General features: G+C 35.9%; 2 protein-coding genes across 9 annotated transcripts in view; one reads left to right on the forward strand and one right to left on the reverse strand.

Moving 5' to 3' along the window:
• LOC147579927 (uncharacterized) overlaps positions 1–21,706 on the forward strand; it is a 67,816-nt gene extending 46,110 nt beyond the window's left edge. Inside the window, exon 7 of the mRNA XM_086708522.1 lies at positions 18,374–21,706. The gene's annotated coding sequence lies outside the window, so the exon portion shown is untranslated. The remainder of the gene's footprint in view (positions 1–18,373) is intronic.
• Positions 1–25,023, reverse strand: part of LRRC9 (leucine rich repeat containing 9) — a 127,059-nt gene that overhangs the window by 27,271 nt on the left and 74,765 nt on the right. For 7 of the 8 annotated variants that reach the window (XR_015252334.1, XM_086709625.1, XM_086709624.1 and 4 more), the window contains 8 exons: positions 24,018–24,238; positions 22,465–22,587; positions 18,169–18,299; positions 16,108–16,216; positions 15,284–15,423; positions 11,601–11,737; positions 6,340–6,557; positions 2,134–2,202 (listed from right to left, as the gene is read on the reverse strand). Coding sequence is in view for 7 of the 8 variants with exons in the window: in XM_086709625.1 (XP_086565751.1) it covers positions 2,134–2,202; positions 6,340–6,557; positions 11,601–11,737; positions 15,284–15,423; positions 16,108–16,216; positions 18,169–18,299; positions 22,465–22,587; positions 24,018–24,238 (1,148 nt within the window). In the remaining variant the exon portion in view is untranslated. Of the gene's footprint in view, positions 1–2,133; positions 2,203–6,339; positions 6,558–11,600; positions 11,738–15,283; positions 15,424–16,107; positions 16,217–18,168; positions 18,300–22,464; positions 22,588–24,017; positions 24,239–25,023 lie in introns of those variants that run through there. The other variant, XM_086709627.1, reaches the window with a different exon arrangement.

Consider the following 25,023-nt stretch of genomic DNA (forward strand, 5'->3'; position numbering starts at 1 on the left):
AAATGAATGAATTTTTCTTTTTTTTTTTTTTAATTTTTTTTTTTAACGTTTATTTATTTTTGGGACAGAGAGAGACAGAGCATGAACGGGGGAGGGGCAGAGAGGAATTTTTCTTATATATGCTAATTCATTGACTAGCAAGAGAGAGAGGGAGAGAGTTCCCAGTTAATTTTATGAGGCAAGAACAACCTTGATGAATTTAAAAGAATAGCATAAGAAGATAATTATAGGATAACTCTACTTATTTCCATAAATACAGATATACTACATGAAATCTTGGCAAACTGAATCCAGCAAAGCATAAAACATGACCAAATAAATAGTATTCAGCACTGGATTAATGACAGTTTAACACTGGAGTCTATTAATATAATTTACATATTAACAGATTAAAGAGAAAAACAGAATTGCCAATTAGTCAAAATCCAATGACCATTCATGATAAAAACAGGTAGTAAACTGCAATTAGAAAGGAGCTTCCTTGGGGCCCCTGGGTTGCTCAGTTGTTTGAACGTCTGACTATTGGTTTCGACTCAGGTCACCATCTCATGATTCCTGAGTTGGAGCCCCGCGTTGACTCCACGCTATTGGTGGGGAGCCTACTTAGGATTCTCTCTCTCTCCCTCTCTCACTGCCCCTCCCCCACTTGTATGGTCTCTCTCAGGAATAAATAAACTTAAAAAAAGGAGCTTCTTTAAAATGTTGAAGATTATCTACCCATAATGTACAAAAAACTCATATTTAATAGTAACAATTTAGAAGCATTTTTGAAGTCAATAACCTACTATCAATGCTTTCATTCAACACTGTACTAGAGGTCCTAGTCAACACACTAAGTAAAGAAAATTTAAAAAATGTAAGAATTGGAAAGAAATAATAGTCATTATTTGTAGATAATATGATAGTCTACAGAGAAAATCCAACAAAATTTACAATCCATTAGAACTAAAAAGAGAGTTCAACAAGGTTCGTAGATAAAGAGTAGCATGCAAAAATCAGAACAATGCAAAAATCAGAATTGCTGTACTTCAGCCACAAGTAATTGGAAAAATGTAAAAAGATATTGTTAAAGTAGCTATTAAAACAACAGAATAAATCAAACCATAGATGATTAAAACTAGGAGAAAACTATAAATTTTATTGAAGAACATAAAATAAATGTAGGGACATTCATGCTTATGAATGGGAAGTCTAAATACTACAAATATTAGGGGAGACTCTTATTATTACTTCTTTCTTGGTGGAAATAGCTCTGTGATGTGGCACTAGTGGGCTCTCTCAACCCCTCACTCTTCCACCAAGAGGAGCAGGGTGACTTAATTGATAAACCTGGGAAGATTAGACTGGGCATGTTTAGCTCTTGTCTTTCCTGTCTTGGGAAGGAATTTATTGCTAGGAGAATGCCTGCTCTTCCTCCAGCAGAAGCTCTCCTCCTATGTGGAAAGAATTCACTCAAGCATTTCCTGTTACCAGGTGATGATGATTGCTTATTTCTGGGATCTGTTAGCACGCCCATTTGGCTTTCTCACGAAGGTAAGCAAAGTATTTTCACCTCTCTATCTGCCACTGTCATATTTGTCAATTCGTTCAGATGTTAGGTAAATAAAAGTGCTACCTATTTAATCCTTCCAAAGCCTCCAACAGGAAAATATGGCAAATTTCTCCCCAAATTAATTTATATATTCAATACTATTCCAATTAAAATGTCAATAAGACTCTCACATAGCTTCAAAAGCTGTTTCCTTAAACTCATAGGAAGTGTAAAGGCCCAAGAACAGCCACGACAGTGAAGAAAGAAAAAGAGGAGAAGGAGGAAGAGAAGGAAAATTGGAGGTGCTTATTCTCCTGGACACCAAAACTTAATATAAAACTTTAATAATTAACACAGTATAATACTGGTACAGGGATTGACAGTAGTCCAATGAATACAACATAGAATCCGGAAACAGATCCTTTTATATGTGACAATGGAAGATTATATTATAACAAGTTGTAAGAGGACAGTATTCAATAAATTGTGCTTGGATAACTGTCTATACATATGGGAACAGATAAAAAATTCTCACATATAAAAATTAATTATATACAACTATAAATAAATTAACTGATAAATTAGAAAAATAACATACTCACTGGATTGCCATAAACTGTAAGCTCTCTGAGAGAAGAGATACCATCAAGTTTTTCCAGTTCTGTCATATCCTGTTCCAAAGTTAATAAGTTATTATTTGGTTAGATCCAAAATCTTCAAATATACACTGATTTGAAGTAATCATATGTAAGTGTTGGACTACAGCTAGCTCATGGCTGAATTCTCCAAAGTGAGCTTGAGTGACAAATCCTGTAATGTTGATTAAGGACAGATCTATGTACAATTAATTCAAAATGCATGATTGGTAAAGACAATATTCTAACATGGGATATAGGCCATATAGCAGCACTTGCAAGAAAAGACCAAATTTCTTCTCAGAAAAGTTATGATCTAAAGCTGAGATTATAGTTGGTTAATTCCCCAGAGGATTGGCCCAGAAGTGTGGAAAAGAAGGTAAATCCAGTCTAAATAATTTTATTTTATTTTATTTTTCAACCATTATTTATTTTTTGGGGGACAGAGAGAGACAGAGTATGAACGGGGGAGGGGCAGAGAGAGAGGGAGACACAGAATCGGAAACAGGCTCCAGGCTCTGAGCCATCAGCCCAGAGCCCGATGCGGGGCTCGAACTCACGGACCGCGAGATCGTGACCTGGCTGATGTCGGACGCTTAACCGACTGCACCACCCAGGCGCCCCTGGTCTAAATAATTTTAAACACACCTTAGCCATAAAGGCACATGTGATACTGAATGGACTGCATCCTGATATATTTTCTGGGAGTATTTATAGTTGAAAAACTATTTTTCTGGTTGAATGACTTGTCTTCTGTATGGATGGGATTATTTAACATTGTCTATCATTGGTGAAACTTTGTGAGTATATCTTAAGTTTTGCAAAATTATTTTTTATATGCTATTTCTGTAAAAATTTAGGCAACAAGCTCAGCTTCAGTTTGCTGCTAGTTTATAGTAATAACATAAAGTTATTGATATGCTCCTATTCTTATTTGGATTGACAAGTAGACATAGCCAATTCATCTACTAACTATAAAAACATTTAGACCTATTTTAGACCATTTGGAAGTAGAATTTGACTACAGTGATTGATCTTTTCAATTTTGATCATAGAAGTCTCATAAATTTAGGACGACTTTGGAAAATCTCTGACAGTTATCTATAGAGATATTATGTATTTGACCCACAGGTAGTTCCTATTTGTGGAAGCAAAGCATGACTGGAAAGCATAGAAATATGAAAAGTCTTTTTCTCAATCATCTTCTCAAATGAAACAGAGTATAACAGTGTTTAGTAGTGAAGTATTTCTAATCAAAGATGTCAAGATATTAATATGAGAAACAGGGTGTTAAATATGTGGATGATAATGCTGGTGTAAAGATATATCAAGAAAACTAATATGTTCATAATTGGGAAAGAGGGCTAATGACTTACCATTTATTTATTTATTTATTTATTTATTTATTTATTTATTTAATGTTTATTTTTTTATTTTTGAAAGAGGGAGCATGAGTGGGGGAGGTGTAGAAAGAGAGGGGGACAGAGGATCCGAAGCAGGCTCAGAGCTGACAGCAGAGAGCCTGTTGCAGGGCTTGAACTCATGAACCATGAGATCATGACCTGAGCTGAAGTCAGATGCTCAACATTAACCAAAATATAATGGTTGTTATCTTTTGAGTACATTCTCAGAATAAGCACTTATGGCAATCATAGTAATAGCTTAGGTAGCAGCTAGTTAGGCTCAGATTGGGGCCTTTCATTTAAGGCAAGAAATAGCAATGGACTATTTCCTAGAGTCATTTCCAGCTTCAGGTGATTACTGGGATGTTTAAAAGTAGACACGGTTGTCTGATGCCAGATAGGGGAGTCATTTAGACACAGGAATCAACTAGGACTGTAAAGCTGAATTAAATAACTCACCTTTCAGTTGTGTTTCTGGTATTTTACTTGCAAGGGCAGGACTACAGGCAACAATTTTCCAAATCTACATTATGGGTCATGATGGCTAAGTGAAAAGCTTCACACTAGAATCTGTTATCAAGGATATGCAGTTTATGGAAGATTTTAAAGTAGGTTAATGTAGGGCTGCATATACCTTCATTTGAAGTGTTTTCCTAATTTTTCTAAGCCTTTTCCCTTCTATTCTAGAAGTCTTTATCAACCCAAGGGTTGATCTGATTGCCCATTTGTAGAAGTTGATGCTGGTGTCACCTACCCATGTTGGTACGAATACAGAGGAAAAAACTCTCCCCCAAAGAAAATTTGAATGGGGCGTTTACAATTTTGAAGAACATAATATTTTCAGTTAAACAGAATCTCTAACTTAACCTTTTTACACATCTCAGTTCATTTTTCCCAGCTGAATGTATGCTCATGTTAAGGTACTATAATATTAATAGAATAAGTTTGATGGTAAAATGATCAATCTAAGTTCTAGGAAAAATACTATTTCAAGAATAAAAATAAACAAAAGAGGACTGATCACTAAACAATCAATACCCCTTCACTCGGTGATGTATGTATAATTTCCCATGGTTTATCATGTAGTTTGTCCATTAGCTATATTAAATTTTGATAAAAAATAACCTTGACTGGGCATTATCCTGCTTGAGTTACTAGAGAGGAAGTTGTTACAATAACCATTCTGCCATTCATTCATTCCTGTAGGGATTTGGGAGGGTGGGGAGGGGGGGCACATATACTCCTGGGAAAAAGCAGGTTCCCTGGTCTCATCTCTCTGTTATGCTGATAAATAGCTGTGCTGTCAAATGGACCAATGATATTTACTAGGAAAAAGGTCCTTATTTATGAGATGCTCTTAGCAGTACCTCCCTGGTTAAGGACTGCTTAGAGCAAATAAACCTAAAAGTATAGAATTATCAGGCATGGCTCCCTATAAAATATCATGTAAGCTCAAGTATAAAGTGGAGGTATTTCATAAATGAAACACTCCCTTGTTATAAGAGATCACTCACACAAAATCTGTCACACATAATCTCCCTTGGAGATCTTATATTTCAATGTAAGCTAGACAGTATGTAAAAAGAAAGGATCTGAGAAGCCACAGTAATGTCCCAGACCCTGTGTATCCTTGAAATTATTAGTAAAGCTTGAAACTGGGTATGATCTGATTCATGTTAAGTCTGATATGACAATCCTTTGTGTCAGTTCAGTTGCTATTAATGGAAAGATTTTCCCTAGGATTGCAATTTTCCCAGTTTAGATTTCCTCTGAATAAAGCTTTGCAAGAATCATTGCCAGTTTGGAAGTCTTTTCTCAGATGAATGTTGTTTGAACCTTGATAAATTAGTTGTATGCCATTTTTCTCTGTATGTATATTTCCTAGTTGCTATGTAGAAAAGGACAGTGCTCATGATTTCCTTCTAGCCCTGAACAGGCTTTTATATCACTATAGAAAAGACTTTCTAAACTGTAGCAAGTAGAGCCACAAACAAATATTGATTGCATAATTACTCTGTACCAGGCACTATGCTATATACTGATCAAATGTGGGGAAGATATACTTGGTCTCTGTTCTTGGCTGACAATCCACATTTTACTTTGTCTTTGAGGTTGTCTTAGAGGTATAGGCAAAAGCAGTAAAATTGGTAAGAGGTGGGCTAACAGATCATCACCAAAGCACTGAGAGAAATGTTAGGGCTGTATAAGGTTATATATACCTTCAACCCTCTTATCTGCATAGTGTGTCTGGGCAGAGAGTCTGTCAGGCTCACTGGGACAGGACATTGGAGATAGGTTGAAATCTGAACAGGTAAAACTAAAGCAGGACCTTACATAAGAAAGTCTTGAGTCAGTAGAGATGGAATATTAAAGTCAGGTCAAGGTCCATTATCAGGAATTGAGTCAAATATCAGGTAGACCAAGGACATATGCCAAGTTTAAAGAACCAGAGGAAGTCTGGGATTGAGATGTGGAAATAAATAGCTTGGAACAAGAGCAGTCAAGAACAAAAGAGATCTCTTAGGACTGCTGGAGGAGCCTTAGAACATTTAGAGCTAACTTGTTTTTAGTAGGTGGATACATGTAGGGTTGGTTGGGTTTAAAATCTAGGAGCAGAGTGGACATCTTTGCATCACAGACTATTTATATGTCTCTGCTTCATGGAGTATTTACATGGCATATAAATAGCAAAGTTTTCATTGATGTGTTTGGAAGCTTTATGTTCAGAGGAGCTAAGTCTTGTAATTTCATAACAAAAAAAATATGTTACCTGGATTTTATTATATCCTAGGAAGAGTTTCTCAAGTTTTACCAAAGATTGTAGTTTGCTCAGCTCTCGTAGTCTGTTTTCTTCCAGATGAAGTGCCAACAGAGAGCTTGGTTTGGCAAAGGCACTGTCATTAAATGCTCTGATGCGGTTATGGTCCACTACCAATTCTTGAAGGACTACTAAATTGTCAAGTCCTTCAATTTGACTGATTTCATTCCCTGAAAAAAGAGAAGTTATGATAATGTCAAGTGAGCCCAAACTTTTTGAACAAAGATCTACCTATCTTCACTTAAATATTTTTTATCAAATGATTTTTTAAAAAGTAAAATGCTAAAAAGAATGTATTTCCAAGGAGAAATAGAAGTGCAGTTTGTGGGAAGGTAGCATTATCATCAAATAACATTTGCTAAAATTTTTCCTTTACGTTTGAGAGATCAAGATGTGAAGTATACGATGTACTGAATTGACCCAATCTGTCTGTTCAGTAATTAAGTGCTAAAATAGTTGGTATTGACAAAAGTAAATGTATAAAAGTACTGCAAAAAAGCACTGCAAAAGATATACTTCTTGAGTATATCTGATTTTTCTAATGGGTATTCAAATAGGTATATCTAAATATTTTTTAAAATAAATGAATTTGTTGTGTTAAGTTGGAAGAATAAACCTTAATTATGCTGTTATTTATTTCTCAGCATATTTTTGCACCACAGCCACATTAAAAAATTAAAAATGAATGAAACATTACATTCTATAAAATCTCAATCCTTTACAACCCATTATTTCTCTCTACTGTAGCAATCGATAGCTTTGTAAGTATAAATAATAATGATAATGAGAGGACCCTTGACTTGATAAAATGCTTTTAAATGTGTTTTCTACTAGAGTCTCAAAATGGGACAGGGAAAATATTATTTTTTAATAATCAGACAACTGGGAGTCAGAGGAATTAAGTGACTTCCACAGGGACATAAAAGTGGCAACACCAGGCCTGACCTAGACCTTTTACATTTTAAGCTCAATGCTGCTTCTATTATGCCACACTATATTTCATTCACTTTTCATCTTCCTTGTTTGTTATGGGATGAATTGTGACATCCTCCCTGCCGCCACCAAATTTGTATGTGGAAGTCCTAACCCTAGTACCTCAGAATGTGGCTCTATTTGGGGGTAGGGTCTTTAAAGAGGCAGCTATGGTCATTGGGGTGGGCTCTAATCCAGTATGACTGGTGTTCTTATAAGAAGATATTAGGACACATGGGGCGCCTGGGTGGCGCAGTCGGTTAAGCGTCCGACTTCAGCCAGGTCACGATCTCGCGCTCCGTGAGTTCGAGCCCCGCGTCGGGCTCTGGGCTGATGGCTCAGAGCCTGGAGCCTGCTTCCGATTCTGTGTCTCCCTCTCTCTCTGCCCCTCCCCCGTTCATGCTCTGTCTCTCTCTGTCCCAAAAATAAATAAACATTAAAAAAAAAAAATTAAAAAAAAAAAAAAAAAGAAGATATTAGGACACAGATGCACATAGAGGGAAAACCATCTGAAAAGTCATCTAAAAGCCAAAAAGAGAGGCCTTCAGAAGTGACTAACCTTGCTGACATCTTGATCTTGCCCTTCTAATCTCTAGAACTGTGAGGAAATAAGTATGTTGTTTGAGCCACCCAGTCTGTGGTGCTTTGTTATGGCAGCCCTAGCAAACTAACATATGACTGAACGTGTGATTCCATGATGTTGGAATTCTTCTTGAAATGTAACGTATTTCATTGAATTTAAGACAATAACAGTTGTCAAGATAGGTCAGTATTTTATGTATACTAAGAGAAAAAAACTCGGTTAGGTAAACTATGACATGCTATCCATTAATGCATGGTCAGATTTCAGATATGTTAAAAAGTAAGAAGCAGGTGTCTCAGAATTGGTGAGCTATGGCAAATTTACCTTATTTTGTTCTATTCTTTAGAGAAATTTATAACATCACAGCCTTCAATAAAATTGTTCACAGAACTAAATCACAGACTTTGAAACTTTACCAGTGTCTTGCTTGTAAATGAAGAAAGTTTATATAAGTCAGATTGAGAAAAGAGACTCAGTTGTGTTAATATATTACTTTCATGAAATTATGCATTTAGACTGTCACCTTTGATATTTTGAGGCCAGTGGTATAAAAATCATTATGGGATAGCTTCAAGTACTGAATAATGTCTGCCATAGCATACTTTTGGCCAGGATTCATTTTAGAAGGCTCATTAAACATATTTAAGAAAGAAAACTCCCAAACTATGCTGAATGTGATTTCAGGGATCTTACACTTCTTTAACTAGGAACATTAACCATTGTTTGAAAAACTCATGCTTATTCAACTAAATGGTTACGTTTTAGATAAATTTGACTCCTAATCCTTAAGATTCTAACTTGCTACCGTACAGCCTCACTCTGCCCTTCCCCCAAGATTCACCTTCCTCATCTTCTTGCAAATTTAACATAACAGGTGAAAGTTTGGTTCATAATCTGTCTCTTGTGGACCCTGGCCAGGCTTCATCTTATCATTGCTTATATTTGTGTACTCCCTTTGATTGATCTCAGAATCATCTCCTCCTGTTCAGTCTTTAACCTAAATCTCTTTATAAACCTCCAAATATGCTCATAACTTCACTAGCCACCTTCTGACCTCTTACCTGCTTTTTAGGGACAAGCTCCTCAAGTATGCAACCTCTGTTATCTTCACTGCCCATCCAACCACTTCCCTCTACATTGTTTTCACTTTGATTTTTGCTCTTTGCATGTTTACAAATCTGATCTGACAATTACCAATGTTGTTCTTTTTGTTTAATCCAGTTTCTACATTCGGTATTTTTTTCAAAGACCTTATTCTTCCTATCATTTGACTTTGAGGCTGTTCATCCTTTCTTTTTCTGATATTTAGAGTTTATATTTCTTGGGAAATCTGGCTGGCTCAGCCGGTAGATCATGTGACTCTTGATCACAGGGTCATAAGTTCAAACCCCACGTTGGGTGTGGAGCCTACTTAAAAAAAAATGGCCTAAGGTCTGCATTTCTTGGTTTTCTTTCAACATTTCTTATATGATTGCTTTACTGGGTCTTATTTCTCCAGCCTTCTTAATGCTGGGTCAGGGGATTAGTGGGATGTATATAAGGGGAGGGGGTGTCTCCACATCTCTTTTGGCCTTTTATTCTTTCTCTGTGTTTACTTCCTAAGTAAGCACATACACTTATGACTCCACTTGTCACCTCCTTTGGTATAATTTTTAGTCTTGACTTGTGGTCCATTACTACTGCTTGAAAAAGTTTCCATTTTTACATCTCAAAATTGTCATAACACAACCTGATCATTCCTTACTACAAAGTAGCAGCCTTTCACAATGACTTTAGCTAGCTTTAGTACCTCCTTTTGCCCAGTCTCCTAATGAAATCATGAAAACCTCTTGAATTATTTTTCATCTCCTTATATGTTTAATTAGTCAGTAAGTCCTAATATTTCCTTCTTTTAAAATGTATTTTGGAGTCACCTTTTACTCACCCTTCCCACTGACACGACTCTAGCCCAGACCCTTACTATGTCTTTTGTGTGGATAGAAAATGCATGTGCTTTGGAATCAGACAGAGCTGTGTTTGACACCATTCACTGGTGAAAACCATTAACTAGTGCAAACTTAGGTAAATCATTTAACCCCACTGAGATTCAATTTCTTTTTTTGCAAAATGCATATAAAATTATTTACCATGTTGAATTGCTGTGTAGATTTTGTGAGATAATCTATGCAAACAAATACTTTGCCTAATGACCCAATTAATGGTAGCCATTATTGTCAGAGTCAGCTGCCTCACCTCCTGCATAAGGCTGCTCCACTCTGATTTGTCATGCTAGACACAGCAAGAGAACACACTCCCTTTTATATTCTTAGATTAAAATAAACTTTCCAGGGCTAGGTTGTTTGCTTTTTTTGTACATCAGTGTATCTTAAAAAATTTGTTATTGTTGTGCTCAGTTTCTTGTTCTTTTAAGGCTAAGTCTCCATGGTCTTGAAGCAACTCATAAGCACCTTTGATAGGCAAAAAGATGCATTAAATTTTTAAAAATATGATTTAGAAAAGCCTGTCTTTCAGAAAAAAGTTACCATACTCAGATCAACTATACAGATATCTTCCCACATGTCTCAGTGATGGATCCTCCAACCTTTCTTCTGTGCCATTAAATAATTATTGTTAGACTAAGGTTTCAAACTGTTTTTTTCTTCTCATTCTACTTTTCTAAAGATTTACAACTCTTACTCATTTTCAGTTGCAAAATGAGCATTATACTTCAAATTGATCATGTTTAGAAGCTTCATACCTCTCTCAGAGAACTGCATACTCTGTTTTTATCAGGTTGGTCCCTTTTCAAGTGTTGGTCCATAGATACCACAGTTGTGCTCTTGTGACTCTTCTCCCCACTACTTGCAAAACTCTTGGTCATGTTCACCTTCCATCTAAGTTCTATCAGTCTTTCAAAGAGTCCCATATATGTTTCAATTTCTCTTTTCTCTAACCTTATTGCACTTAAATTAGAAATGGATAGTTACTCAGAACTGATTCATCTTTCTTTCAGTATATTGCCACAGGTAGATCTTAAATTGCTTTAGAGCAATGATCTTATATATAATTAAAATAATATAGTGTTTCTGTATATTTCTTAGTGCTTAGCCCAATTCTGGGTTTAATAATTACTTGTGAATTTCTCACTGGTTACTTTCTATTGGTTTTTTAACCAAACTGTGATATAAAAATAAATTATGATGTAATACCATATATAGTGCCAGCACATTGCATTTTCTAGGGCTACAGATGCAGTATTCTCTAGCCCTGGAATATCGCATTTACATTATTTATGTAAATAACCCAAGAAAAACCCGTTAGCGATTACTAAATATTTTTGTCAGTCTGTTTTGCGTAAATGTTGATGCTAATATTTGCATATTAAAACAGGATTACCAAATCAATTTTTAAATTTTTTTTTTTTTTAAACGTTTTTTATTCATTTTTGGGACAGAGAGAGACAGAGCATGAACGGGGGAGGGGCAGAGAGAGAGGGAGACACAGAATCGGAAACAGGCTCCAGGCTCTGAGCCATCAGCCCAGAGCCCGACGCGGGGCTCGAACTCACGGAGCGCGAGATCGTGACCTGGCTGAAGTCGGACGCCTAACCGACTGCGCCACCCAGGCGCCCCCCAAATCAATTTTTAATAATAAACACACTGACAGTGTTGCTACTCACCTTGTAGAAAGAGGAATTTTAAATTTCTTAGTCTATTAAGCTGTAGCTGAATTAAATTACAAATTCCATTATAGCCCAAATGAAGAACTTCTAAACTATGCATTATTGGAGGCAAATTTTCACTGTTTGTTGTATCTCTGAAACACACATGTAAGTTTGAGCCCATAAACTTAGTTTCAAACAAGCTATATCATAAAAAGTCTGATATATACTTACTATAAGTTGAAGTTAAAAAAAATTTACTAGTATATCAGAATTAAATAATATTATCTTTGTATTTTATATAATGATCACTTTTTATTCTTAAAATAAAAACTATTTTTATATAGTAAAGACAAAGTACAGAAAGAATTACTTGAAATGAAAAGCAAATGCCTGCACAATCAAGCAAGAAAAAAAGATGCATTCAGATTGGAAAAGAATAAATAAAACCGTCTTTATTCTCAGATGACATGATTTTGTATTTAGGAAATCCTAAGGAATCCACCAAAAAACTATTATTGCAGTAATAAATGAGTTCAGCAAGATCAGAAGATAAAAATTAATATTAAAAATTAACTGAATGTCTACATGTCATCAATAAACTGAGCACGAAATTAAGAATTTTACTCACAATAGAATAAAAAAGAACAAAATACTTCAGAAGAAATTTAACAAAAGCAACATAAAATATATACACAGAAAACTACAAAACATTGCTGAGATAAATTAAAGATCTATATAAGTGGAGAAATATTCAATGTTTATTGATTAGAAGGCTCAATGTTACTAAAATGGCAGTTTTCCTCAAAATGATTAATAGATTCCAGGCAATCTGCATCAAAAGTCCAGCAGATTTCTCCCCCCAGGAAAAAAAAAAAAAAAACCATCTTATTCTAAGATGGTTATTTATAAGGAAATGTGAAGAACTCAGAATATCCAAAACAATCTTTAAAAAGAACCAAGTTGGAGGACTTATAATCTATGACACCAAAACTTTTAAGTTGTAGTAATCAAACCAGTCTGGTACTGGCAAAAGGAGAGACAGATCAATGGAATATAATTTAGAGTTCAGGAATAAACTTTTACAATTATGGTCAATTGATTTGCAACAAAGGTAACAAGACAATTCAGTGGGGGAAAGGGTAGTATTTTATTTATTTTTATTATTTTATTTTATTTTATTTTATTTTATTTTATTTTATTTTATTTTATTTATTTTTTGGGGGGGGGGAGAGAGAGAGCACTTGCATGGGCAAGGGATGAGGGTGAGAGAGAATCTTAAGCAGAGTCCATGCCCAGCACAGAGCCCGACTTGGGGCTTGATCTCACAAGTGTGAGATCATGACCTGAGCCGAAATCAAGAGTTACTCACTTAACCGACTGAGCAACCCACATGCCCCACGGGTAGTACCTTAAACAAATAGATGTCCACATGTAAAATGATGAATTTAGAACTAACATTTTACCTCATAACATGCACAAATGTATGAGAAATGTGTCCTGAATGTAAGAGAAAAAACATAAACCTTTTTGAATGAAACATGACAGAATCTTTGTGACCTTAGATAGACAAGGAGTTGTTAGATACAACACCAAAATCACTGTCTGTAGGAGAAAAAGTTGGTAAGTTGGACTTTATCAAAATTTAAATTCCTTTAAAAGACACCATTTAAGAAAATGAAAAACCAAGTCATTGACAGAAAATGCTTATAAATGAATGGGGTACCACTTCAAATCTATTAGAATGGTTGTAATAAAAAAGACAATAACAAGTATTGGTGAGGATGTGGAGAAATGAGAATCTTCATAAACTGTTTTCAGTAATGTAAAATGGTGCAACCACTTTGGAAACCAGTTCTGGCATTTTCTTAAAAAGTTAAACATGAAATTACTCTGTGACCCAGAATTTCACTCTGGTTTCTACCCAAGAGAAAAATACAAGTGCTTGCAAATACTTCTACACAAATGTTTTAGCAGCATTATTAATACTAGCCTCAAAGTATAAACAATCCAAATGTCCATCAACTATTGAATGGATTAACGTCATGTGGCAGAGCAATACAATGGAATACCTAACATATTCAGCCTTAGAAAGGAATGAACTATGAATACATGCTGAACCTCAGAAACATTATGCTAAGTAAGAAGTCAGATACAAAAGACTACATATTATATGATTCTATTTATAGGAAACGTCTAGAAAACACAACTCTACAGAAAATGGATTAATGGTTTCTTAGAGCTAGAGGTGGGAAAGGGAACTGGCTGCAAATGGACAATGATGGATATTTCTGGTGTGTGATGGAAACGTTCTAAAAGTATGTTGCGGTGATAGTTGCACAGTTACAAACTTAGTAAAAATTATACACTTAAAATGAGTGAATATGGTATGTAAACTGCATTTCAGTAAAGTTGTTGAAAAATACGAATAGCCCCCAATATAAATGATGTGTATAAATGAAATGTTCATTGCAGTTTTGATCAAACTAACCACAAACTGGAAACAACCCATGGCTCATCAATAATAAATGAATAAAAAAATAAGATTATTCTGGGGATTTTTCTATCTATAATACCCTCCATATTTTTTTGCTCTCACAGATTAACAGATGATTATATTGTCTTTGATCTTAATATATCCTAAAATAGATTAAAGAACACACAAAACGGATAAACAACTGTCATATAATCTATATGATGGTATACAACACAGCAGTAAAATGAAATGAATTACTGACACTTGCAACTACATAGATGAATCTCAAAAGAATTATGCTAAGTGAAAGAAGCCAGATACAAAAGACTCCTTACTATATGATTGTAATCATATGAAATTTTAGAAAAAGGCAAAATTATAGGGATAGAAAGCAGATCAATGTTGTTTCCAGGACCTAGGGTGTGTGGGGGTGGGGTAGGGGGGAGGGTATTATAACAAGATACAAGTTTCTGGGATGGGAATACTTCCATTGAAGGAATGGTTACGTGACTGAATACATTTGTCAAAACCCATCAAACTGTACACTTAACCTGGAGAGTTTTATTATATGTAAATTATACCTCAATAAATATAGATGAAAACACTAGGAATGCTCTTCATTAGGATAACTGGAATGAAAGTATTTTGTCTTGGATATATATCTTCACGTTCTACCAAAAATGTGTAGGAAGGTGGGAGGTATGTCCTCATTTTCTTTATAAAGTATCTTTTCCACTGGTGCTGGGGCATTAAGTGACCAGGTGAATTATTTAGAAACACAAACAAAACAAAAGTTACAAGAAACCTAAGTTCATGCTACTGGGTAAGGAAGGAATTATTTTGTGGGGTGATGAAAACACTCTGGAATTAGATGGAGGTTGCATTGTAGTTGTATAACTTTGTGTATATACTAAAATAAACACTGCATTGTACATAGAGTGAGTGTTATGCTATGTGAATTGTATCTCAATTTAAAACACATTAATCATACAACATTTCTTCATTTTCTTTTTTTATATAATGGGTATGAAATGTTGGAAGCAGGGAAAAAGCAATGACAAAGGGCTATTTTGAGTATCTTTTTATTTGTGACATTTATTATTGGCATGTCTATAAAATAAGTATCAAGTAAGGAAAATGTACGTTACTGCTATCACTAATGTGACTTACTGCTTTTTAAACTCCCAACAAAAATTGTATATAATTGTGAGAAAAAGAATAGTACCTGTTTATTTTTGAAGTTCCTTGTTGTCCATAGCCACTGGAAGGCACTTTCTGGTAGAGTAGCTGTCTGTTGGTCAAGTGAGTCTGAGGTTTTAGTCTGGGCATGATTGATTCAATATGATTATAGTTGAGGCATAAGACCTACAGAAATAATACCTTATTAATCAGATGTTCAAATATGAATGCTGTATATATATCTTTAGTTTGAGATTATCAACATCCTAAAAACTATTAAGATGTAATGGATTATACAACATAATATAATAATATATCAGTGTTAAAATGGCACAAATGGTCTGTATTTAGCTTTGAATGTGTTTTTTTGAATAATCTGACTTGCTAAGAAATGACAATATTTCAAATAAATAATGGAGACCCCAGAAAGCTGCTCAAGCTTCTCAATCTGCACTCCTGATTTCTCCAAGCCCGATATAGATGAAACAATTGTTTAGTTGGAGAGATCACCACTTCCCTATGTTTAAAAGGCTTTTGTAGATGGCTCAGCCAAAGCTATAAGACAGGAGGCAATAAGGCTGCTTTGAGAACCTCAGTGTCCTCCAATTTCATTCCATACCCACACCGTAGAGGCACCCTTCTATCCCGTCTCCTACTGCAGAGGAAGATTTACTGCTTATAAGACAATCACATAACACTGAGGTCAACCAAAATAATTTTGGAAAGTAGTACTTTCTCTTGCTTGGTGAAAAAAAATTTTAGGAATAATTTCTTTAATAACACAAAAATATATTTTAACCCAAAGTAAATAAGATTACAACTCACACTGAAAACCTTGCAAGAAAAAAGTAAAATCTGTGAGTGACTCACCTTCACATTAGGCAGATAGATTAATCCACTGAATGAGGTGAGATTATTGTTTTGTAGATTCACATTACATACATTTCTAAATTGGTCAACTGGAATCAAGTCCACAGTTCTGAATTGAGATAAATACATTCATAATTTTGACAGGAAAATTATATAGGTGAATCATTCATGTACAATCCCAAAAACATGAAAAAAATGCCTCTATCTGACAAGTGCTATGAAAAATAATTGCCTTAGTGTAAAATGTATGGGTTAAATAATTGGATAAATACATGTTTTTGTTGGACATTTATGTAAGAAAATGACACAGAATTTGAATGCTTTAAAAACTATGTCTATTACCACATAAACATAGCACTATCACAAAGCAACTTTTAAAGTAAACATCCCTATTTCTTTATAAATTTACATACATATTCATGAAATTGTAGTGAAGTTGATATAGTAAATCATAAGATTTTCAGGTTATAAACTGCAGAGGATATATGTGAAACACATTATTTCTGAAATTCCGGGAAGACATTAGAGATGGGAAAGAAAAGGGGAAAGAAAGCAGGTGAGGTCTTTGAAAAAAGAGTTTTCTATGCAATCTCCTGAAAACTTTTATGGCATTCCACTTTGCAAGAATGCTTTGGTAGTTAAAAATATGTTTGATTCCTAGTCCATGGCTTTCTTGGTCCTTTGAGCCTTAATAGAGAAGAGCATAAGGGTAACTTATGTTACCCTAACTACTTTTTTAAACAAATCCTAAACCCTGTAGTTATAATTATGGCATACTTTTATCCATTAATAAATCATTCATTCAACATATTTTAATTAGTATTTTCTAAGTGCAGACAATGTATTTGGAAAAGCTATAACAAATATGAAAAGATACTGTCTCTGTCCTCATGAAATGGGATCCAGAAAAATTAAAATAAAAAAGGAAAAATGATATAATAGAGTTAGATGTAATGGAATATTAGGGAGAAAAAAAACCTATCTGGGGAAGTCAGCACACAGTGGAGCCTTCAAATGAGCCTTGGAGAATTTATAAGCATTTGTCAGGCAAATTAGAAAAAGAGTTCCAGCTAGCAGAACAAGCATAAGCAAAGGCAGAAATGTGAAACAGCATCTTGTGATTGAGATTAAGGAACTAAAATATTTTAGAATTTCTGGAGTATAAAGAGTAATGGGCAGTGAAGGTAAGGGTTATAAGAGATACAAATAGAACGAGTCTTCTATGCCATACAAAGGGATTTTACATTTTACTATAGACAGTGGAAAGCCACTGAACAATGTTGAGAAGGGAAGTGACCTGATAAAACTTGCATCTTAGAAGATGGTATGGATTTTCAGGAAAGGTTATATAAGACAAAAACCCAAAACTATCATCAAGAGAGTTTCTAAAATAGTTCATTTCCCAACCTAGGCCAAAGGTAGTGACTACAGAAAGAAGAGGGGAGTTATGAGACATACTTATAATATGGACTCTGTAGAGCATGGTGATCAATTATAAATGGAGGACAAAGGAGAGAGAAATGACCTTTAGATTTTTGGCTAGGGTGACAACAGATGAATGTTGTCTTCTAGATGCTATCTAAAGAGCAACTGAATTTTCAAGTAAAGAGCTCAGGTTTTGGTTAAATTTAAAGGATCATCATCACAAATTAAAATTATGGCTAAAGATGCCTGTGAAGAGTGCAGAATAAGAAAAAGAGAGGAGAGAAAAGGATTTATTTGCCAGGAGGACAGTGAGAAGAACATCAGAAGAATGGTAGCTTTAGAAGTCAGATTTCACTGGGTTAAAGTCATATGTGAGGAGCAAACCTAGTCTATTCTAATTTTAAAAGCTTGGTTATTAGAGAAGAAGACATAGGATGTCTTAGATTGCTGACATTTTAAATCATAGTGTGTGATAATGCACTTTAATGAGCGGTGAAATTAGCATGAGATTTTGAAGTAGGGAAGATGATTTTCTGAATTATTAGTTATATTTGGATAAGGTGAATAAAAACCTTAGATAATTACAATAATTGCATATTTAATTATATCAAAAAGCATATAATAAAATGATTGCACCTGATGGATGATGAAGTCCAACTGAGTTCTTGCATTTGAGTGAAGTTTGAATGTCCTTGTCGTTCTGCAATCATGTCAGAAGTAAGTGTGCCACCAAACAAGTCTTTTGCACACTCAGTCTCTGGTTGTTCCTACATATAAGGACATTTAGAAAGTGATGTCTTCTCTTACAGATGACTAAATGATATTAATTCTTTGGTTTTAGGTCAAAATGGAGTGGACTCACTTCTCCCTATTCCTCCTACTAAATACAGCAAAAACTCCTATATATTATATAGAAAATAAATATAAGGAGACTGAAAGGTGCAGACAAGAAGGCAGACCAGCTAGGGACCTTGGGACTGAGGAATGATGCTGTGGTGAGTCCGCTGGTCTATTGTTGTGATTTATCATAAGAAATATATATTTGGCCTTTATCCACTGTTCCTGGCCTGGCCATATGGTTAGGCAGAAGAGCAGTGGAAAACTGGCCTATTAAAAGATGCCCATATGGGGCATGGCCCTATGGAAATTTGAGGAGTACATTAAAGTAGGACACATTGATGCCCATCAGAACTCCCTTCCAGGTTTGAAAGGTGATTGGATTTGACAAGCAGATATCCCCATATGCTCACTTAAGGTGGCCACCTGGGTTTGTGAAATAGGTGAATACTGGGGGTCTACAGCAATGCAGAGATGGACGGAATCTAGACATCTTTATCTTGCACCCTCTGAGGCACAGAATACCAATAAGAACTGTTTTGTCTGCCAGCAAAAGGGACAGAGACTGCAGATGGCCATGTGGCAGATTTCCCTGGTGGGAAGACTTTGAACAAACTTGGCAAGTCAGACTCATTCTGGTAGCCCTAACGGGCTACAAGAGAGTCTTGACAGAAATAGATTACTGACTCCGGACTGGGTTTTGCTTACCCACTGGTAAATGCAAATGCTCAGAGTGCTGTAAAAGAACAGAGACAGAAGATATCATGCCAATTTAGACAGCTGACTGTTCTTTCTTCAGACCAAGGAGCACACCTGACAGCTCATAATGTCCAACAGTGGGCAGTAAGATATCCTACTCAAGAGTAATAGCTCGATGGAAAATTGGAATGGGCAGTTAAAACGTCAGTTGTCTAAAGCAAGAAGATAAAGTATGAAGGGCTGGTTTATATGCCTTTACGAGAGTGCTCACATTCAGTGTGAACATGAGTGGGGCTAAAGCTATCCCCAGTGGATAGACTTCTCTGTTTTTCTGGTGGCTCTGGGGAAGGATGCTGGTGTGACTATGCAATCCTTGCTAAGGGAAGGTGATGCTCATATACCACTATCCTTTTTATTTTTCTCCACATCACCTCAACTTTTATTTCCTACCTGATCAGGGACTATGGCTGGAAACAGGGATGATTCCTAAGCAAGAAACTACAACTATGTTTTTAAACTTTATGTTAAAATTCTTAAAGGCCTGATGGGGGTGGGCTTTGTCTTCACCCCATCTGGCAAAATTGGGGTTAACAGTGAATGTTAGTTGTATTGTCTGGGGGGCAAAAATAGCTGATCAGTCCTGCACCTGTATAATCTCACCCCATCTGACTGAGGGGGATGCACTTACTAGACTAACATTGTTGTCTGCAATCTAGGCCAGCACAGTGGCCCAGCCTATTGTCCCTTCCAAAGGGGGAAAATTTAGGTATAAATGGAGAGAAGGAGAAATAGCAGTTATGGGGGTAAAGAAATTAATAAGTAAGTTATGTAATGAGGGAAATCCAATGTTACATTAACACCTCAAAAGAGGCTCAGAGCAAGAGATGATATTCTCTTTGTCTTTTTTTAATCTTTGTTTATTTATTTTGAGAGAGAGGGAGAGAGAGAGGGGGTGGGGAGAGAGGGAGCGAGGGAGAGAGAGAATCCCAAACAGGCTCCATGCAATTAGCAGAGGCCAATCCCACGAACTGCAAGACCATGACCTGAGCTGAAATCACGAGTCTGATGCTCAACTGACTGAGCCACCCAGGTGCCCTGATATTGTCTCTTAAATAATTATATCAGTTGCCTGAAAAGGGGAAGCTGTGTTTTCTGATACCACTCCTGCTTGTGGAATCTGAAAAGGTATCCAATGAAAGCTTGCAAATCTGAGTGGCTTCACCCTGGGAGACATTTTCATATGATTACAAACTGGATAATGACTGAATGAGATTATAGTAATATGACAGTGTTTTTTGAATTTTATGATCATTTTGCTATAAATGATAGGATCAAAAATCAGGGAATGGACTACTATAATGTGATTTATAGTAATAAATATAGGGGCACCTGGGTGACTCAGTCGGTTGAGTGTCCAACTCTTGGTTTCAGCTCAGATCATGATCTCACAGTTTGTGGGATCAAGCCCCATGTGGCGCTTTGCACTGAGCATGGAGACTGCTTGGGATTCTCTCTCTCTCTCAAAATAAATAAACATTAAAAATATATACAATAACAAATATTTATTTGGTCTTCATCCATTGTTCTAGGCACATAGCTCCTAAAGCCCTTGTAATTTCCTATATAAGAGACATAGAGGCATGTTTTGCTATAATATTTGGTTTTCTGACATCAGTTTCTGAAATTGCTTCAGAGCCACAAAGGTGAAAGCAGTGTCTTGTTATTCATAACAAGCTCCTTTCAACGACACCTGAGTTCATGTTAAAGGGTATCTTTTAGAAAGTCCCTAAGGATGGGGGCTGTTTGCCAGGGGAGTCAACTACAATTAGAGGGTTGGAACTTTCACTCTTACTCCCTGACCTGTGGAGAAGGGAGAAGGGCTAGAGGTTGCATCAGTCACCAATGTCATTTAATCAGCCATGCCTATATAGTAGAGCCTCCATAAATACCCCAAAGAAGGGGCCTCAGAAAACTTCCAGGTTGGTGAACACGTGTAGGTGCTGGGAATGTGGTTTGCTCAGAGAGAGCATGGAAACTCTATGCCCCCTCCTGTATACCTTGCCCTATGCATCTCTTCTATCTGGTTGTTCCTGAGTTTTATCCTTTTATAATAAATCAGTCATCTAGTAAGCAAATTTTTTCCTGAGTTCTGGGAGCTGCTCTAGCAAATTAATCAAACCCAAGGAGAGGGTGATGGGAACCTCCTATTGATAGCCGGTTAGTCAGAAGCATAGGTACCAATCTGGACTTGTGAAGTGGGGGTGGGGCAGTGCTGGGGGATTGAGCGTGTGGGATCTGATACTGTCTCCAGATACATAGTGTCAGAATTCAGAGAATTGCTCATATGTGGAAAACCCACACATTTGGTGTCAGAAGTGTTGTGAGTGTGGGGAATTGTGAGAGTAAAGGAAACACATAGATGTGGGTTTTCCTTTACAACTGGGTTTTGTTTTTGCCTCCTATATGCGGGACTAGGTGCTGGAGAAACCAGAAACCCAGAAATGCCAACCAGAGAAAACAAAAATTCACACAAATGCCTGTTCTCTATAGTCGAAAGAGTAGGAAAGGGGAAGCCTAACAAGCCAGAAAATTTTTAGACAAGAGTGGGTCTACTCCAGCCAAACCCATGGCATAAATTGTGGTCCCATCTACATCTGTAAAAGCAGATGGGCACACAGTCTTCCACTCTTGTCCTAGTGTAATAAGGCACCTCTCTATCATCCCCCTGCTGAGCAAGTGGCTTGGATCTTCATCCTCTCCCAGCAGTAATGCACCCCCCCACACAAACACAAACACAAATGTTACTAGAGAATATTTGGGGAGCCTGTTCCTTTTCCACACAGTAATAATGGCGGAGCATTTATGAGTCAGTGGAGGCCAATGGGCAATGTGAGCTTAGCCGTTAATACAGCACATGCCTTCAGGTTGTCAACAGAGGCCAAGTGGGGGAGCTTGGACTTACACCTTCCATCTGACAGCAACATCGCCTTACTTACGGTTTACTAATAACACTGACATACCAGTTTTTTGTTCAAATATATTTTGCTTAAATATTAACAACTGTATTTTTCTAGGAAATAGGGAGCTGTTTTTAGGCCCAAGAGAATGGTAGAGCTCCAGAACAGATTTTTCTGTCCTGTCCCTATACTCTTTATTTTTGTCAGGCATCGAATTCAACAGGTGCAAATGTAAGCAATATCTTCCCTTTTCTGCCATCTCAATTTAGAAGAAAATTGGCTAACGGAGAATATTTAAAAACCCAGATCAAAAATGTGCTTTAGAGACCTAAGTCTGAGTATCATACGAGTGATAAGGCAATGTTCAAAATGATGATGGCCAATGGATATATAAATATGCAGGCTGGACCAAATGCTGTGAGTCATAAAAACAACTTACAATGGAGATTCCATCCAAAGCTTTCAGTTCTGGAAGGTGAAATATTACAAACAACCGGTAGTTTTCTTGATTCCATACAATAATGTTTCCATACATGTTGAGAATGACCAGGTTGCATAAACCCTAGGTAATAAAAACACATACATTTAAAGATACATCTATGTATCTCTATCTCTATCTATGTATCTATCCATACACATATACATTATGTGTATTACTCCAGCAAGATTTTTCCCCTTAAGAGTTTAACTACCCTGGAATTTTAATATTCGAATTACTCTATCATTTCTTAGTGATTACAGTACTTTAAGTACACGTTTCATTGCAAGAGTTATCCTTTCAGACCAGTAAGTTTTAATTTTGTACAATATTTCAGTGATATGTGATACATGATCAGAATCTCTTTCTTTTAGCACACTGCTGCTAAATATATTATCTATCAGTGGTAAAGACTTGGAGGGAACTTTGCTAAGTTTAAAATAATATACTTTGTTTATGGAAGAATGGCCTATTAAATAGTATGCATGTGTGCATATAGATATAGTAGGAATGAAAAATACTGCCTTCTGATAAGGGATAAAACCCATGTACATCTATCTTCTGAGAGAGTAGCAGAATTCATCTTAAGGGAAAATGTGTTTTTATTAGAACATTTTGATGTGTCTTTGTTGTGCAGGAACGGCTCAGAGTAGATGTGGTTGGGAGAGGTTAAGACAAGCGGGAGTAACACTACTCTGTCTCACAATGTAAAATGGTTTATTTTGTTGCTGCTACCATTGATAAGGTTGCCTCTGCAGCTTTAGAAGAAGTAGTTATATTTGTGGAATAGGATGGGGAGAAGGCTGAAAGTAAGGAAAGACAGGAAACAGACATAAGTTTTTGGTAGGAGATCAAGCCCTAGCAATATGATATCAGCAAAAGGAAAGAGGCCATCGTGAGAATCCCAGTGGTAGGAAATGGCCATTGAACTTTAGAAATAGTTAAGTCACACAATGTATTTGAAGTGAATTCCTATTCTGTGCTGTAGTAAACGTCCATTTTATTCAAACCTTTAGGAAAGCCTTCAAAACTTCAGTTATACAGTAGTTTAGACGTTTCTTTGGGAGAATTAAAGAGGACAAAGCTGGGCAAAGTTGGCTAGAAAGAGTTGGGAGTCTCCAGTAAGAACCAGTAAGTAGGTGAGAAGTAATCAAGAATTCCTCTGAGAACAGGAAATGTTCAAGACTTACTCCCCAACCAGGTTGAGGAGTCCTTGGAAATACTGAGAAAGGCACTAGTTAGAAGGGATGGGGCTTGGGTATTTTATTTGAGTACTAAAAACAAATTGTCCTAGTAGGTTATCAGTTTGGGGACATGGTACACATACATATGTTTTTATATACACATAAATTGAATGCAAATACATTCAGTAAACCTTGTTATTCTTGATTTTTATTTTCTTTACATTTTTCTGTATTTTCCAAATCCTATACATTGAACATGCATTATGCTCATAATATAAAGAAACCATACATATTTTAAAAAACAAAAACATTACCATCTGAGATAGTCACCTTTAAATTATAGATCTCCTGATTGAGAGCAATATAGTTATTGCTTATGTATAATTCAATCAGAGTAAAAGCTTTTTGTAAACCACTCAATGAAGTAATTCTGTTGTTCTCAAGAGAAAGGGAGTGAAGATGAAGCATGTTATCAAAAGTATGTTTTTCCAGACCATTGAGAAGATTATTATTTATGCTGAGGCGGGTTAATTTAGTCAGCTTGGAAATGCCTAGAAAAATAAGCAAATTCAAGAAATGATTCAGATAGCACTGAAAAGTTAGTTTAAAAAATAACTGGCTGGCCATTTTACTTTTTCTCTTTACATTTTCTTTTACAGACTCTATAGCACTATCATTGTTTTGACTTTTAAGAAGGATACAATGTGTATAAAGTCCCAGCTAATATACTAAATTCCAATTTTGGATTTCTATGTAGACTCAGTCTTCCTAGGTATTAAGGGACTGTATTATGTAGGAAATATTGAATTTCACTTTCAAATAACCTTCAAATTATATAATTAAGATTTTCACCATCACAATAACACAAAGCTCAAAATCATCACCAGCCCCCCATTTTAAAACATTAAAGGTAAGGGAGTAGATACAGCACTTTGGAAAGTATTCCTCATTGTGGCATTATTTGTATTGAAAAGAACCACTTGGCCTAATTCTACCTTTGCATGCTTAAAACTACTTTAAGACAGAACTTGAGAAAATGCCACCTCTCACCACAATCTAACCCCTAAGTATGCTATATGCTGTAGGTATTTTGCAGATAGTATAGTGCAAGTTGAAAGATGAGAGAGAACTTTGGAGTCAGAGTTGGTTTCAAATGTAGAACCACTAGATTTGGGATCATAAGTATGTTATGTAAAACTTTGTAACCTCTGTGCCTCATTTTCCTCATCCATAAAAAGCACATACTGAAATCTACCTCTAAGGGGTTATGGAATTAAGTGGAATTGCATTTGAAATATGTCAGTTATAGCTTTTGGCAAATAATTGGTTCTCAGAA

This window comes from Puma concolor, chromosome B3, assembly GCF_028749965.1.
Source record: "Puma concolor isolate L17-30 chromosome B3, mPumCon1.1.hap2, whole genome shotgun sequence".
Classification (NCBI taxonomy): domain Eukaryota; kingdom Metazoa; phylum Chordata; class Mammalia; order Carnivora; family Felidae; genus Puma; species Puma concolor.